The sequence below is a fragment of the Oryctolagus cuniculus genome, chromosome 14 (genome assembly GCF_964237555.1).
Source record: "Oryctolagus cuniculus chromosome 14, mOryCun1.1, whole genome shotgun sequence".
Taxonomy (NCBI): Eukaryota; Metazoa; Chordata; class Mammalia; order Lagomorpha; family Leporidae; genus Oryctolagus; species Oryctolagus cuniculus.
Window position 1 is genome coordinate 64,339,894 of NC_091445.1, and position 17,132 is coordinate 64,357,025.

Consider the following 17,132-nt stretch of genomic DNA (forward strand, 5'->3'; position numbering starts at 1 on the left):
CAAAATGTTGGTTTTTTGAGAAGATAAAAAAAACACACGGATCTCTAGCCAGGCTAACAAAGAAGAAAAGGCTCAAATAAAATTAGAGAAAAGAGATGTTAAAACTGGCACCACTGAAATACAAAGAATCATAAGAAACTTACATGAAGAACTTCATGCTAATAAACTGGAAAACCTTGAAGAAATGGATAAGTTCCTGGATTCATATAACCTGCCAATATCAAATCAAGAAGATAGATATAATCTAATCAGACCCATAACAAGTAAAAAGATTGAAGCAATAACCAAAAGTCTTCCATCAAGGAAAAGACCAGGACCTGATGGCTTTTCTACTGAATTCTATAAAACATTCCAAGAGGAAGTAACTACAATACTCTTCAAACTATTCCAAAATATGAAACAGGATGGAATTCTGCAACTCTTTTTACGAGGCCAGCATGACTTTAATATCAAAACCAAAGATACAACACAAGAAGAAAACTATAGACCTATATCCTTGATGAACATAGATTCAAAGATTCTCAACAAAATAATAGCAAATCAAATCCAAAACCGTATCAAAAAGATCATGCATCATGATCAACTGGGATTTATTCTAGGAACGCAGGGTGGTTGAACACTCATAAATCAATAAACATCATAAATCATATTAACAGAATGAAGAACAAATACTATATGGGCATCTCAATAGATGCACAGAAAGCATTTGATACGATTTAGTACCCCTTCATGATAAAAAAAAAAAAAAGAGAGAGAGAGAACCTCCACAAATTAGGTAAAGAAGAAATATAAGGAATAGTCCTTAAAATTATAAAGGTTTTATATGACAAACCCACAGCCAATATCATACTGAATGGGTAAAAACTGAACACACTTCCCCTCACATCTGGAGCAAGATAGGGATATGTACTTTCACCACTCTTATTCAATAAGTTTTAGCATGAGCAATTAGGGAGGAGAAATATTTAAGGGTATCAAAATTGCAAAAGAAGAAGTCAAATTATCCATGTTTGCAGATGACAAGATGTCATACATGGAAAACCTAAACATTCTGCCAAAAAGCTGTTATAATTGATAAACCAATTCAGTAAAGTTGAAGGTTAGTGTTCTGCTAGGAAAACCAGATGTACATATGAAGAAGAATGAAATTAGTTCCTTACCTCTCACCATATAACAAAATGAACTCAAGATGGATCAAATATTTAACTTTAAGACCTTAGACTATGAAATTGCTGGAAGAAAATGTAGCAGAAACACTTGAAGACACTGACGTAGGGGATGACTTCTTGGACAAGACCCCCAAAGAACAGACAACAAAAGTAAAACAAAACAAATGGGACTATATTAAACACAGAAGCTTCTGCACAGCAAAGGAAATGATCAATAGAGTGAAGAGACTTCCAATAGAATGGGAAAAAAATATTTGCTAATCACCTGACAAAGGATTAATATCTGAAATACATCAGCAACTAAAGAAACTCAACAACAAAAAACAACCAATCCAACTGAGAAATGGGCAAAGGACTTCAATAGACAGTTATCAAAAGAAGAAATACAAATGGCCAACAAATAGATGAAAAAATGCTCAACATCGCTAGTCATTAGGGAAATGCAAATCAAAAATCACAATGACATTATCACCTCACCCCTGTCAGAATGGCTAAAATCCAAAACACAGAGAGTAATAAATGCTGGAGAGGATGTGGGCAAAGGCACACATTATTGGTGTGAATGTAAATTATTGCAGACACTATGGACAACAGTGTGGAGTTTCTTAAAAAGCTACAAATAGACTTGCTATTGTATGATCTAGCAATCCCACACTGGGTAGATTCTCTAAAGACTTATACACAGTGTATGAAAGAGATAATCGCACACCATATTAATAACAGCACTGTTCACAAGAGCCAAAATTTGAAGCCCACTAAGGTGTCTATCATCAGATAGTCAGAGAAAATGTGTTACATAAATACAATAGAGTATTATTCAGCTATAAAAAATAATAAAATTTGATCATTTCCAGTAAAATAAACACAACTGGAAGACATCATGTTGGGTGAAATAACCCGGACCCAGAATGACAAATACTGCATGTTCTCCCTTATAAGGGAGCTAAAATTAAAAAAAAAAAAAAAGAAAGAAAAAATGTGTGTATCTGTCAGTACTGCTACAAATATACTTTTGTTGAACTTTGTTTTATACCTTTGTCACACCAATGATTAAGAATATCATACTACTATAAAACAAACCCTTAAGGTTTGCTTATTTCTTGGGTTTTCCATTTAATATTGTTCAGACTGTAGTTAACTGCAGATACCAAATTACAGAAAGTGAAACCAGGAATAAAGAAAGACTATTGTATTAAAAATAATTTTTCCAAAAAAAATTTTTTCCAAGTAACTTTCCTCAGAAATGCTGAATAATCAGTCAATAGATGAATGAACTGCCGAGAGAATAATGACAAAATATTCCTACACAAGTAGTAGTAACAAAGTTACTCTTTTCTCAGTAGATCTGTTTCTTAAGTTACAAACTTTTTAATTTTATCCTCTCTTTTAACCAGTGACAATTATCTGTTGGAATCATTTCCTACTCCTAAAGATGTATTCATTTTCATTAAAAAACAAAATCATTCCTCTATGAAGACAATGTCAAAAAGATGTGAAATAGCATCTTAACTATACTAACAAGATACTCTTTATCAGTTGGCAGAGTAGAGGCAGGCTCTGGTATAGTCGTTCAGATGCTGCTCATGATGCATGAATCCCAAATCGGATTGCCTGGGTTTGAGCCAATACCAGCTTGCTGCTAATGCACACCGTGGGAGGCAGTAGGCAGAGTTTGGGTCCCTGTCATCCAAGTGGATGGGAGACCTAGACTGAGTTCCTGCTCCCAGATATTTGAAGAACAAACCAGCAAATGGGTGCTTCTGCCACTGCCCCTCGCTTTTGCTGCGTTTCTTTCAAATACATAAAAACAAACAAACAAATAAATTGGCAGGAAAAAAAGAACCACAAATTCTTGGAATTGGGAAAAGGAGTAACTAGTTGGCCTAGTCTTCCCTGTACTTGGAAGGTAACGGTCTATGACTTAGCAGAAGACAAAACTGTGTATACTACATTGTGGATATCTACTTTTAGAGACTTTTATTTTCCATCCCGCATTAAGAAGTATTTTATACAATGAACCTTGGAAAAACTTGTATTTAAGACCCTTCAAAATTATTTGTACATGATAGATTAAAACATTTTATTCACGGTGCCAGTGTGGTAGTATGGCAGGTAAAGCTGTTGCCTGTGATGCCAGCATTTCATATGGGCATCAGTTCGAGATCTGGCTGTTCTAGATTCAGCTCCCTACTAATGTGCCTGGGAAAGCAGTGGCAGATAGACAAAGCACTGCACCCACATGGGAGACCCGTAAGAAGTTCCTGGCTCCTGACTTTGCAACAGCCCAGCTCTTCCCTTAGTGGCCATTTGAGGAGTGAACCGGGGAATGGAAGCATGCACATACTCTGTGTTTTCTCTCATCTCTGCATTTCAAATAATTAAATCTTAAACATGTTTATTCTTAAGTGGTTTTATCTAAATGCTTGTTTAGCTTTGTAAATCAAGTTGTTTGGTTTGTTTCCTTACTTTTTAAGCTTTATATTTTAATTAAAAATAGGGACAATCATAGGATAGATCACATCTAAAACAAAATAGACTGGCTACATTTTTGACTCCATATAGCTCAGCATAAGGCTGGCTCCAGTTAAAAGCACAATATGTACAAAAGAATAAAAAGCTACAAGCAAAAGACAAAAGAAACAATAAAATAAACATACACATAGGTTAATTCAGAAAAATAAATCATAAGCTAATTTACTGCTATCAGAAGGCAGTAAATCATAAAATAGCCTAAGAATTTCTATGAGAAACCATACCTCTGACATATTTATAACCACCTAATGGGCAACAAGATAGGTAAAAGTTAGCAAGAAAATTTTTGTTAGGAGCATGGTAAAATCAGAGAGAATTATTATTTCTAACAAACAATTTACTGTGAATTACCATTTATTGAGTGGTGAATGAATGCTAACTTATTTGATATATAAACACCAAAATAGTATACTACTCACAGTTTGATTATTCCCACCTACAGACTTCAGCAAAAAACAAAAACTGAAGCTTGGTGAGAACAAGAAGCTTGCCCAAGATCAAATAATTAATTTGGAGTAGCTTGGCTTGGAAGATAAGTCTTTTTGGATGTCAAATCTTAATGTTTTGCTGTGACTACAGCTGTGGTCTTCAGTGTTTTCTGGAGTACTAGCATTTCCTGGCTCAATGGATATTACTTGGACAAGGAAAAGGCCAAATGGGTGGAGTTCTCTCTCATCTTTCCTCTAACTTCTTCATTTGTATGTTACTCATACAGACTTTGAGACACTTTTTTTTTAAGGGAAAGGGTTTACTGGGGGAAACCTGACAGACCGGAAGGAAGGGGCCAAGAAGAAAAAGAGGGAGAAGGAGAGTATAAAAGAAAGATCAAGAGAGAGTGGGTGGGGAGACATTAATTTTACTGCTAAAATCATTTGAAAACCACCATGTTCTTTTTTTGGCTCCTTTTTTCATGGTAGTTTTTAACGTACTCTTAATTGTCAATTTAATAACTTACAAATTAAAATGGATCACCCTGCCATTATTTTTAATAGTTGGCTGATTTTTTTTCTACTGCTCTCTACACACTAGCCTAAAACACTCACTTTATAAAATGAAATATCTTCTATTCACTTTCCTTTAAAAGGATCGTGCTGTAGAAGAGGAATTATTTTTTAGTTTTCAGGGATAATAAGGATGTCTTTTTACTAACATACAGAATACTATGGCTTGAAGTACCCTACAGCAATATTACTTACACTATATGAATAACCTAGGAGTCTTGTTAATGTTTTGTTCAGCAATTAACAAAAAAAAAAAAAAAAAAAAAAAAAAGAACATTTATTTTCATTTTCATTTATTTGAAAGGCAGGAAGAAACAGAGAGAGACAGAGATCTTCTATCCACTGGTTCACGCACCAAATGCTCACAACAGCCAGAGCCGGGCCAGGCAAAACCAGGAACCCAGAACTTAATCCAGGGCTCCCACATGGGTGGCAGGGACCCACATACTTAAGGCATCACCTGCTATTTCACAAGGTATGAGTTATGAAGAAGCTGGATCAGAAGTGGAGAAGCCAGAACATAGACCAGACACTATGATATAGGACATGGGCATTCCAAATGGCATCGTAAGCACTGCACCAAAAGCCTGCCACAGGATTCCACATTTTTAATGAGCTCTCAATGTAAGGCTGATGCTGCTGGTCCACTGCCCATACTCTGGCAGACAATGGCTTGCCAGGGCTTAGCCTCTGCTTACCTTCCTAGTCTCATCTTTCATCTTATCCCACAGGTATCCTTTTAAGTCTCTTTGACTGTTATCAGGTCAACTTTGCTCATGTTGTTTCTTTTCTAAAACACCCTTTATTCCAGTCTTTGGTTAGTTTCTAGTCATCCTCTAGACCACGACCCAACAGAAATTTCTGAAACCTCTTCTTTGACTTGTCCACCTGGTCATACTCCTTGCCTAGTACCATGTACTCTATTTTTAATGGTATTTACTACAAATGCAGTATTGTACCTGCATAATGAATCAGTTAGTTGATCAATACATTTCTTTCCCCTTAGAACTAAAGTTTAGAGGATGCAGGATCACTACCCTTTCAATGTTTCCTTTTTTTCCTCATAATTGTTTTCCTAGTGTCTAGAACCACACCTGGCCTATGTAGTTGTCTAATAAATATTTGGCTGAGCGCATTAACCTTTAAAGGTTCAATTAGCTTTCTTCCCCTCACATCTATGAAGTATCTTAGGTAAACTGGTACAGCTTCCTAATTAAGAGTTGTTCTCACTCTGCTGCTCCTCAATCTAACACTACACCAGAATAAAAGACTGGGCTGGAGCACAGCAGGTTAAGCTGCTGCCTGCAATGCCAGCATCCCATATGGGCACCAATTTGAATTCCAGCTGCCCATTAATGAGCCTGGGAAAGCAGCTAAAGAAGGTCCAAGGCTTGGGCCCTTGCATCCGTGTGGGAGACATGAATGAAGGAAGCTACTGGTTCCAGCCTGCCCAGTCCCTGTTTGTGCAGCCATCTGGGGAATGAAACCAGTGGATGGAAGATCTCTCTCTTGCTCTGCCTCTCCTTCTCTAAGGCTGCCTTTCAAATAAACAAAATAAATCTTGAAAATTAAACAAAGAATAAAAAAATGGAAGAGGATGGGGAGGGGTAAGAGGGTGTTCTGATGGCTATGCCAAAGTTAAGTGCCTCTGTGACTGCAGCAAGTCTCACTACTACTCTGATCACAAAAGAATTAGGTAACAAGCTGTGTTTGCTTTGTGACTGAGTAAGGGGCTGGTCTTCCTATTTGTTTTCTAACTAGAAAATAGTTTGGCAAAGCAAATTGATAAGTGTTTCATAAATATCTGTTGAATGAATAAATGAAGAACTTGCAGAAACAAAACCCTGAACAAGAAATAGCCTAACAACTGAAAATAGCATCTTTACTGTATATAATACGTAACACAAATACTTTCCCAAACTTTTTCACTCACAGAAAAGTTTTAATAGTTATAGCATGCCAGGGCTCTGCACAGAGTTGTTCAGAGTGGGAAGTACTTAGCCCACACTTTGTCAAAGCCAGGCCCCACAGGACATGGCACCATTTAGGGGATCAATATTTCAGCATAACCATTACCTATTGCTGCCTATCAGTGTGCTGCAACCCATTAGTTGGGAAGCTCTGAATTAGCATATCAAGGGGAAATCTGACAAAGTGAATCGGCATCACTAAGTCTTTCTCAGCAATAGTTAGTGACATTCGTGAAAAATTATGCGTATTGTAATCTGACACTACTAATACACGTCACTTCTTAAGTCATAAAAAAACTTAATCCGCATTCACTTTATTCACTCACCAAATATACACTGAGGACCCACTGTACAGGGCAGCACACAGCCAAGTATTAGAAATATAAAAACGAAAATACATGACAAACGATACTCTGAAAGAACTTACCAAGTGGAATGGGAAAAAAAATCAAGTGAGAGTAATAATTATTACTGCAAAAGAGCTATAGAACAATAAGAGCAAAGAGGAAAGAATGTCAACACCTGACTTAGCAAGCTGGAGAACATTTTAGAGACAAGACACTGCTGCCACCTGGGATGAGATGGACTTGCCAAATGGACCATGTGTTTGTGTGTAAGCCTGCATGTGTGTGGGGAGGAGAAAGAAAAAAAGAGAGAAGAGCAGGAAAAACATTTTTTATGCCTAGATATTTGTTCAAAAACTTCAAACAGTCAATAGTTATACATCAACTAAAACAATGGGAAAACATGGGTGCTGGTTCCTGTCTCAGCTGCTCCTCTTCCTATCTGGGTCTCTGCTAATGGCCTGAGAAAGTAGCAGAAGATGGCTCAAGTGCTTGGGCCCCTGCACTCATGTGGGAGACCCAGAAGAAGTTCCAAGTTCCTGGCTCCTGGCTTTGGATCGGCCCAGCTCTGGCTGTTACGGCCATTTGGGGAGTGAACCAGCAGATGGAAAATCCTCTCTGTAACTCTGCCTCTCAAATAAATAATCTTAAAAAAAAAAAAAAAAAAGGAAAACTGTGGAAAAATAAAGTATTAGACAGATAACAGTCTCGTGTGCAGGGCATGAACAGCCTTTTAATCCCAGGCAATACTACGCACGATGAATAGGAAGGAATTGAAATTGCAGGCTTGAAATATTAAAATTCTATTATGGGAGTGCTAGGTGAACTAAGGTGGGGGTAGTGAGCCTGGAGGGAATGACCAATAGGGCTGGCAGATGATTTGTGACAGGCGCAGATTCAAGTCTGGACTCAACTCAGAGGACATACTCACTCACCTGAATGACTACAGATCGCACTTAGTTGATTACTGGGTTGGAAACCCAGAATTTCAATACAGACACAATAAAGGCAGTTATCATCTGTGTGCTCCTGCAGTCCAGTATCTTCTGTACTTTCTAAAAACAGAGAAGCGTCTGAATGGATTGAGTTCATGATTTCCGTAAGACTCATCTGTTGTCGTAGCAAGTGAAAAGAGTTTTTTACAAGACCTCCAGTTCCAGATGAAAGACCTGTATGTAGGTAAATATAAAACATAATCCAGTAAAAACAGTATCAGTAATAACTTTTCCAAGGTGCCTTAAACTATGAGAAATTTAAAGGGAAAGTGGAGAAGAAATTCAGAAACCTCTTTATCACTCAAAATCTAACTGGGAAGAAAAAAAATAATTTGCTTTCTTTTTTTAAAGATTTATTTATTTATTTGAAAGTCAGAGTTACACAGAGAGAAGAGACAGACAGACAGAGAGAGAGTGAGATGTCTCCCACGTGTGTGCAGGATCCCAGGGTCTTGGACCATCTTCCACTCCTTTCCCAGGCCATAGGAGGGAGTTGGATCGCAAGTGGAGCAGCCGGGACTCGAACCAGTGCCCAAATGGGACGCCAGCACTGCAGGCAGCAGGGTACCCACTACCCTGCAGTGCCGGTCCATAATTTGCTTTAAATTTTGACAAAAACTAAAGTTAGCGGATATGCTAATATTACTTTAATACTGAGTTTCAAACATAAACTGGGGGGGCCAGCGTTGTGGCATAGTGGGTTAAGCCATTGCTTCTGATGTCAGAAACCCATGTTGGAGTACTGGTTTGAAACCCAGCTACTCTGCTTCCAATCCAACTTCCTGTTACTGTTCCTGAAAGGTAATAGAAGATGGCCCAAGTGCACGGGACCCTGCCGCCCACACAGATCCTGGAATGTAGCTCTGAGCTCCTGGCTTTAGCATGGAACCTAGCTGTGGTGGTCATCTAGGAAGTAAGCCAGGGGATGGAATGTCTTCCTCTGTTCCTCCCTCCTCCCTCTGTGCCTAGCGAATAAAATAATCTTTTTTGAAAAGGAAAACTAAGATTATATAATTAGAGTATTTCAATCATCCTCAATATTTGCCTAAAGAAAAGTAATAGTTGTAAGTATAAAGATATACTTGTTTTTAAAAAAATCAGGGGACTGGCATTATGACATAGTGGGTAAAGTCACAGTATCTGATGCTGGCAACCCATATGGGCAATGGTTGGTGTCCTGGCTGCTCTACTTCAATCCAGCTCCCTGCTCACGGATTGAGAAAAGCAGAAGATGGCTCAAGTGTTTTGGGCTCCTGCCTCTCAGGTGGGAGACCCAGAAGAAGCTCCTGGCTTTAGTCTGATCCAGTGCTGGCCACTGCAGTCATTTGGGAAGTGAAGAAGCAGATGGAAGATCTAACTCTGACTTTCAAATAAATAAATCAATCTTAAAAGAAAAAAAAAAGGAAGAAGTTAGGATATATTATACTAATGATTAATTACACTGAAATCTTTTGATGTGCTTATTTGCCATCTATCTTTCAAGAAAAAGATCATGAAGCTATAAAATATGTGGCTTATGTGCATACATTCATTAAAATACAACAGTTCACAACAGAGCAATCATATAATTTATAGGCATATTTTTATCTTTCTCTTAGACCTCTAAGGATTGGTGTTACACATTTTTCTTGTGCTGCTTTTAGAAACAGAAACTAACTTGCATTTCTCTTATTGAGAGGCCAGGTACTTAGTTGAAAAAATACTTTAAATCCCTCCCCACAAAATAATTGTGGCTTAATTTTAAGTTGATGCAAAAATTATACTATTATAATTTTAAGCTGACCCAAGGCTAGTACACATCAAGTTTCAATATTCTCCAACTAAAAAGAACTTTCTTTTTAATATAAAGAGGAGTTTCATGAGAATAAAGACCATACTTTACCTCCTGCATCAGGGGCAAACACTCTTGAACCTCGATCATCTTGTGGAGGTAGGTTTTTGGTCTGAAAATAGGGAATATCCTTTACCTAAATTAGATATAATATAACTATAAATTAGATATAAGCCATAGTTAAATCTATAAATTAGATAGAAGCCAGAGTTGGAACCTACTATAAAAATAACTCTATGAATGCTGGAAAAATTAGGTGAAATATAATCAAACAGAATTACTGTAGCATATGAACTTACAATAAAAAGTTTATTGAAGAAGGTTAAACTTGACAAAATATCCCTGAAAGTTTTCATCATATTTGGTGAGTTAAATGGATGTTAAAATGATAATCTTAGTGTTTATCTAAAATGCCTTTAGACGTCTGAGAATATGTGTAACTTTTACTACTACAAACAATCCAGAGATTTGTAGTTCTGAGATTAGAGTCAATTTCTAAAACTGAGTATCACATGTGGCTGCCTTCCAAGTAATAAATAGGATCAAGGATTAAAAAAAAAACAAAAAACAAAAAAAAAAACCAAACAAGGAGTAAGTCAAAGGTGATTAACAAGCAAGGTTAGGAATTAACTAAATTTCTACAGAGAACACCTAGATAAAGAAATCAAATGAGATACCAATTGAGGGCTGGCACTGTGGCGTAGTAGGCTACACATTTTGCTTGCAGAGTAGGCATCCCACATGGGTGTCGATTCATATTCTAGCTGGCCGCTCCTCTTTCGATCCAGCTCTCTGCTATGGCAGTGCAAGATGGCCCAAGGGCTTGGGTCTCTGCACCCATGTGGGAGATCAGGAAGAAGCTGCTGGCTCCTGGCTTCAGATCAGCCCAGCTCTGGCCATTGCGGCCATTTGGGGAGTGAACCAGCAGATGGAAGACCTTTCTGTCTCTCCCCCTCTCTTTCTGTAACTCTACCTCTCAAATAAATAAATATAATCTTAAGAAAAAAAAGCATGGAAGACAGCGAAGGAGAATGCCCTAGGAGCCTGGAGATGCTCAACAGAAAGGTGTAGAAAAGTTAGAAAAGATGAAATAATTTTCATCTTAAAATTTCTTTAAACAAAACCATCTTAAAAAATTCTTCTCCATAATTACTGTTCACTCTAAATTATAAATTCTAAAAAGCAGTCATACAATATGAAAAAAGCAAGAAATAAACTGATAGTGTAACAATAAAATTTATGATGATACCTGGAATATATCATTGATATCGACTGGAAGAGCAAGACCAATGTAGTCATCTGAGCCACCATATGTAGCACTGGACACCATGGATCTCACTGAGGATGATCGTTGCAAGGTATTTTGATTAATAGGACTTAATAAATCTTCTTTATCTAATGATGCATAACTTAGAGCTTTCATGAACCTATAACAACATTAAAAAAACCACTTGCATCAGTTTCCTGTTTTATAATCATCATATTAAGAAACAAGTTACATTCCTACCTTCATAAAAGACAAGTAGCTAGTGAAGTACTAAGCAGTATCATCTTGTTCACTGGAAACATAAACACTTTGAAATATTAGTTGTTATGGGTTAATATTCAAAGGTCACCAGTAATGCTGACTGTCAGCCCAAACAACTGTTATAGTCTCTTAAGTATAGATGGAAAGGTAGGCCAATTAGAGTAACTTTCAATATCTAGAAGTAAAAAAAAAAAAAAGGAGAAAGAAACTGACCTCAGAAATTACCAGATGATCCAACGATTATTTTTGCAATCACTTTAGATTGCTAGGTTTCTTATCATTTAAATAAGGGTCTACCTACTAACTCTACTTAGTATTATTTATGAAAAATGAGATTTATGACTTATTCCTTATATAGTAGTTTCTTTAATGCTTTGATTATCAATTAAGAACACAGGTACAATATAGCAAAATGGTATCATTATCAATGTTAAAAGAACCACTGACATTTCCACAATGCATACCTTTCTAATGATTCCATAATAAGCACTGTATACTGATATTTTCATAAGACACACTCTTCTCATGTAGATTCTTATTCATGCAATAGGTACACTAAAATTTTTACTTGGTACCTGCTTCAAATATATAAATACAAGGCACTACAGAGGCATCCAGATTTCTATATATATTGCTATTTGGAAAACGAAGTCTTGGGGCCAGTGCTGTGGCACAGCAGCCCCAAGATGTCCTAGCTAAAGCCAGAAGCCAGGAATTTTTTCCTGGTCTCTTTCATGGGTGCAGGGGCCCAAGCACTTGGGCCATCTTCTACTACTGTCCCAGGCACATTAGCGGGGAGCTGGATCAGAACTGGAGCAGCTGGGACTTGAATCATACGGGGCCACTGTCATCATTTGGGGGGGTGAGCCAATAAAGGTCTCTGTCTCTTTCTGTTTTTCCCTCTAATTCTGACTTTCAAATAAATAATTTAAAAAAAAAGAGGTCTTCTAAATGTACTAATGCAGTCTGATATTAAATTTAAAAAACTAACTTATGAAACACATAGAACAAATGCTTCACTAACAGTTAATTATTAAGATAGCAAATATCACTCCTAATGTCCACTAATTTCTACCAAAAAACCAGTCTTAACTGAGACTTATGAATTTACTCAAAAAAGTTTTCAAATCATACTGTTGTTATCGCTTAGATATAAAGTCATTGTCGAGTAGAAGGGAGCAATTACTCGATTATTTACCTTTCCAATTCCCATTTCAACCAGCGTGGTTCCATTTTTTACTTATTCTACATATTGGGTTTCCACTGGAGCCTTTTTGTGAAAAAGGGTTTCTATGCTTAAAAAGCACTATTTTAAAAACCACTTGTCTACCCAATATCCACTGGATGAGGTAACTGAGGCCTGGAAATTTCAAAATTAATTTACAGCATAGAATTGTAATTGTGAGCTCTTGAGAGGTATTTCTGGCTTTGTTTTGTATTAATGATGTTGTCAAAGCTAGTGAGTTCCAGGTAGATGAGGTATTACTGTGTAATTTACTAAATGCTATCAGAGGAAACATAATTTAGTATCTGCTACCAGAAATCCCTCTATTAAATGTTGCTATTAGAAAAATATTACTTAATGTTATAATTTAATGTAGCAGCCAGATGGATTAAATAGCAAAGATAATCCCAACGGATAACTTTCTACATGCTTGATACATATCAGACACTATTTTACGTACTTGACATATATTATGCCATTTAAATAAATATAATTCAAAACTAAGAGGGTTGTTTAGAAGCACTTGACCCAACAACAGAAAAAAACAAGTATGGAAATTTTTGCAATAATCAAATTAATACTGCAGATCTCTTTAGGGTAAACTATACCCTTTATCAGGTTGATGTAATCTAAATGCAGTATAGACATCCCTGCTAAATTTTTTTTTTCTTTTTTGCTAAATCCTGAGAACTAAACTCATTTAGTGTTTATTAGGTTCCTACTTAATAAACACAGGTACTTAAAAGAAACTGAAAATAATTAAACTGGCATTTTCAGTTATCTTAAAAAAAAATGAAGAGGTCAATTTCTGGAGCCTTAAATTGACCTACCTGAAAAGGTTGTTTTTTATTGTAGGTCTTAAGCTCCTGATTCCCCCGACATGCTTCTTTTTAAAATCGATCCTTGCAGAAGCGAGAAATAAATAAAAAAAAGCTTGTGACTTGTGTGTCCTTGTAAAGCAGGTAGGATTTATTTTCAGGACCTAAAGGAGTTTTGTTTCCCCCCTCGCAGCTGCAAGAATCCATTTCAAATCATATCGGGTAACAAGGAGCTTATAGCCTACCAAGGTAAACAATTGTGACAGGTCAGTTCTGAGGCTTATGCAGTGTAAAACCTAGCAAATGCTTTACATTTAAATTTGTTAAAATGGAAACATTATTGTTTATTTCTAAACATCTATTTGCTCACCTGCTTGGTGTTAATCTGGATTCAAAACTGTTGGCCTTCATGGTGATGGTATCGGTAAACAGCACATCTTTTGCTGGAGATGCCAAAGCTTCTGAGTGCGATAAGGATGGATGCATTCTCTGTTGCTGTAATCTTTTCAGTGTAGCATAGCCAAAGGCATCTCTAGAACTTGTGTAGCTAAAGTTACAATCTGCTAGACTTTTAATTGTAGCAATAGAGGGTGCTTTAAGGGACTGTGCTCTTCTAGGAAGTGTATGAGAAGAACCTGGCGGCACCAGGGACACAGAGTTTGATTTGGAGAGAGACAGATGGTTAGTCTGTGGTGTCAAATAGTGGCTTGTCTTAACAGTTTTAGTACTTACCACAGTACTCATACTTCCACAGTCTGTGTCCACAGTTGTAGCATCTACACCTACTGTCTCTCGAGAAGGACTTGAGCTCATGGAACTTATCCCACTTGTTGTAGTGTCGGTATTAAAACTTTGGCTACGTATCTTCATATGTGAGCTCGTTGAACTTTCTACAACTAACCTTTCTCGGCTTGTGTTTTCTCTGTGATTTTCTGTACCAAAACTCTTGGTAAACTTGAGGTCGTTTTCTCCAATACTTGGTGTACTACCAGTGTCTTCAGTGTGCTTATTCCCAACAAATGAGGTTTCTAATTGTAATGTTTTCTGCACTGTGGATATGGGTGTGAACTCATCACTATGATTCAAGTCAACACTGGGCTCTGTGAGTGTTCGGATTCGTCTGTTGCTTGTCTTATTCTCAGACGACAATTTCCCTCCTTTTGGATCACTGCTGCTGCGATGTTTTTTATTTGGCAAAGTAAGTGAATTTAAGATACGATTCTTGACAAGTTTACTAGAAGCAAAGAAAGGGAAGGAATTTTTATCCTTTATGGGTCCAGGTCGGTCATAAAATGGTGGCTCCGCATCTTCATTGATGTCAAGGAAGAATGTACTAGTAGAGCTGCTGCCAAACCGGTCATCCTCCATTATGAACATACCTATGATTAAAGAATTGATTTTAAAAAAGCATACAATATAAATGGCAGGTTCATGATAATGACTTATGAAATAACATTTTTGGGAAATGTTTTAAGAAATAATCATCTGGGGAAAGAAAATTAGAAAATAAGGGATTAGGCCACTGTAACACATAAAAGAGCTCCCTCGAAACCCAGAGTTTGGACTCTAAGAAAATGTAGTATTATGTCATTATGAAGATTTCCTATTATTTCCAAAGAAAAACCATAGGACTCACTGTGGCACATCTTATATGAACTTTCTTTTAATTCTGCAAATATTTAGGATGAAATTAAGGGGAAAAGGGAGACTTGATTCTCACTCAGCTGGTATAGATAACTAGTGGTTTAATCTTCAAATCACAATAAGCAGGAGAAATTCATCCCAATCTTAAAACAAGATAAACAGTTGGATCTCTGTGTGTGTAGTTTCTACATCTATGGATTCAGCCAACCATGGAGCAAAAATATGGAGAAAATACTGCATCTCTACCTGGACCTATACAAACTTTTTCTTGTCATCATTCCCTAAGTAGAATATTAGACCTATTTGCATAGAATTTACAGTGTAACACAGTGTAAATAATCTTAAGATGATTTAAAGTATATAGGAGGATGTGCATATGTTACATGCAAACACCATGCCATTTTATTTACGGGTTTCTGAGTATCCATGGACTTTGATACCCAAAGGGGTCATGGAACCAACCCTCCAATGGGCGTGGATGGACAACTATACTTAGAAAGAAGTAAGTCATAAACACTTTAAATTCCTGTTTAAAATAATGTTTGGGGTAGGAGTTTACCCCAGCAGTTACAACACCAATTAAGACATCCCTCTATGACACTAGAGTGCCCAGGTTCAATATCCAGCTTTAGCTCTGGACTCCAGCTTCTTGCTAATTTAGACCCTGGGAGGCAACAGTGATAGCTCAGATTATTACGTTTTTGCCATCCACATGGGAGACCTGGATTGAGTTCCTGGCTACTGGCATCAACTTGCCCCAGTGCAATCTATTGTGGGCATTTAGGGAGTGAATCAGCAGATGGGAGCTCTCTCTTTCAGTGTGCCACTTAAATAAATAAATGAAAAAATAAACAAAATAATTATTTTTGTTTTCCATTTTGCTTTAAGTACTAAGAAATTCATCTAAATTCAGTGTTCAACTCTCATAGATCAAGCAGATACCTAATGACATCTAGGAGCTTTTATTCTGTTTTTATTTTTAACTTTCCTGTTGAATAAGTATAAACTACTTCATATATATTTTAAAAGAAGACGAATAAATCCTAAATGAACTTGCATATTGCACTGTTTATAAATTTTGTCAATTCTAAGTATACTTTTCTAATATAATTTCTCCAAAATCAGGGTATTATTTGTAATTAGTGGTATGTCCTACTACTGGCAACTTTTTCTTTGTTTTTCTTAACTATTTATTTATTTATTTATTTATTATTTATTTATGTGAAAGGCAGAGTTACAAAGAGAGAGAGGTCTTCCATCCACTGGTTCACTCCCCAAATGGATGCAAAGGCAGCAGTGGGGCAGATACAAAGCCAAGAGCCAGGAGCCTCCTCCAGGTCTCCCAAGAGGGTGCAGGGGCCCAGTGTCTTGGGCTGTCTGCCACTGCTTTCCCAGGCCATAGCAGAGGGCTGGATCAGAAGTGGAGCAGCTGGCATTTGAACTGGCACCCATATGGGATGCCAGCACTGCAGGCAGCAGCCTTACCCACTACGCCATAGTGCCTGCTTCAACTTTTTTTTTTTTTTTTTTTTTTTTTGACAGGCAGAGTGGACAGTGAGAGAGAGAGAGACAGAGAGAAAGGTCTTCCTTTGCCGTTGGTTCACCCTCCAATGGCCGCTGCGGCTGGTGCGCTGCGGCCGGCGCACCGCGCTGATCCGATGGCAGGAGGCAGGTACTTATCCTGGTCTCCCATGGGGTGCAGGGCCCAAGCACTTGGGCCATCCTCCACTGCACTCCCTGGCCACAGCAGAGAGCTGGCCTGGAAGAGGAGCAACCCGGACAGAATCCGGCGCCCCGACCGGGACTAGAACCTGGTGTGCCGGTGCCGCAAGGCAGAGGATTAGCCTAGTGAGCCCCGGCGCCAGCCTCAACTTCTTTCTTAGCACTACATAAAATATCAATGCATCTTATAAGTCACACCTTCTTAGGTTCAAAATACGGTTTCATAAATGTCACAGTATTTTTTTTTATTTTATTTTTTATTTTTTGACAGGCAGAGTGGAGAGAGAGACAGAGAGAAAGGTCTTCCTTTTGTCATTGGTTCACCCTCCAATGGCTGCCGCGGCCAGCACGCT

The 17,132-nt window shown here is 37.5% G+C and overlaps 1 protein-coding gene across 21 annotated transcripts in view; it reads right to left on the reverse strand.

The window, feature by feature from the left end:
* Positions 1 to 17,132, reverse strand: part of RICTOR (RPTOR independent companion of MTOR complex 2) — a 161,599-nt gene that overhangs the window by 23,393 nt on the left and 121,074 nt on the right. For 12 of the 21 annotated variants that reach the window (XM_051853789.2, XM_051853786.2, XM_070056658.1 and 9 more), the window contains 5 exons: positions 13,784 to 14,792; positions 13,426 to 13,497; positions 11,092 to 11,269; positions 9,894 to 9,978; positions 7,952 to 8,185 (listed from right to left, as the gene is read on the reverse strand). In XM_051853789.2, the coding sequence (XP_051709749.1) occupies positions 7,952 to 8,185; positions 9,894 to 9,978; positions 11,092 to 11,269; positions 13,426 to 13,497; positions 13,784 to 14,792 (1,578 nt within the window). Of the gene's footprint in view, positions 1 to 7,951; positions 8,186 to 9,893; positions 9,979 to 11,091; positions 11,270 to 11,522; positions 11,546 to 13,425; positions 13,498 to 13,783; positions 14,793 to 17,132 lie in introns of those variants that run through there. The other 9 variants (XM_070056653.1, XM_051853790.2, XM_070056659.1 and 6 more) reach the window with 4 other exon arrangements.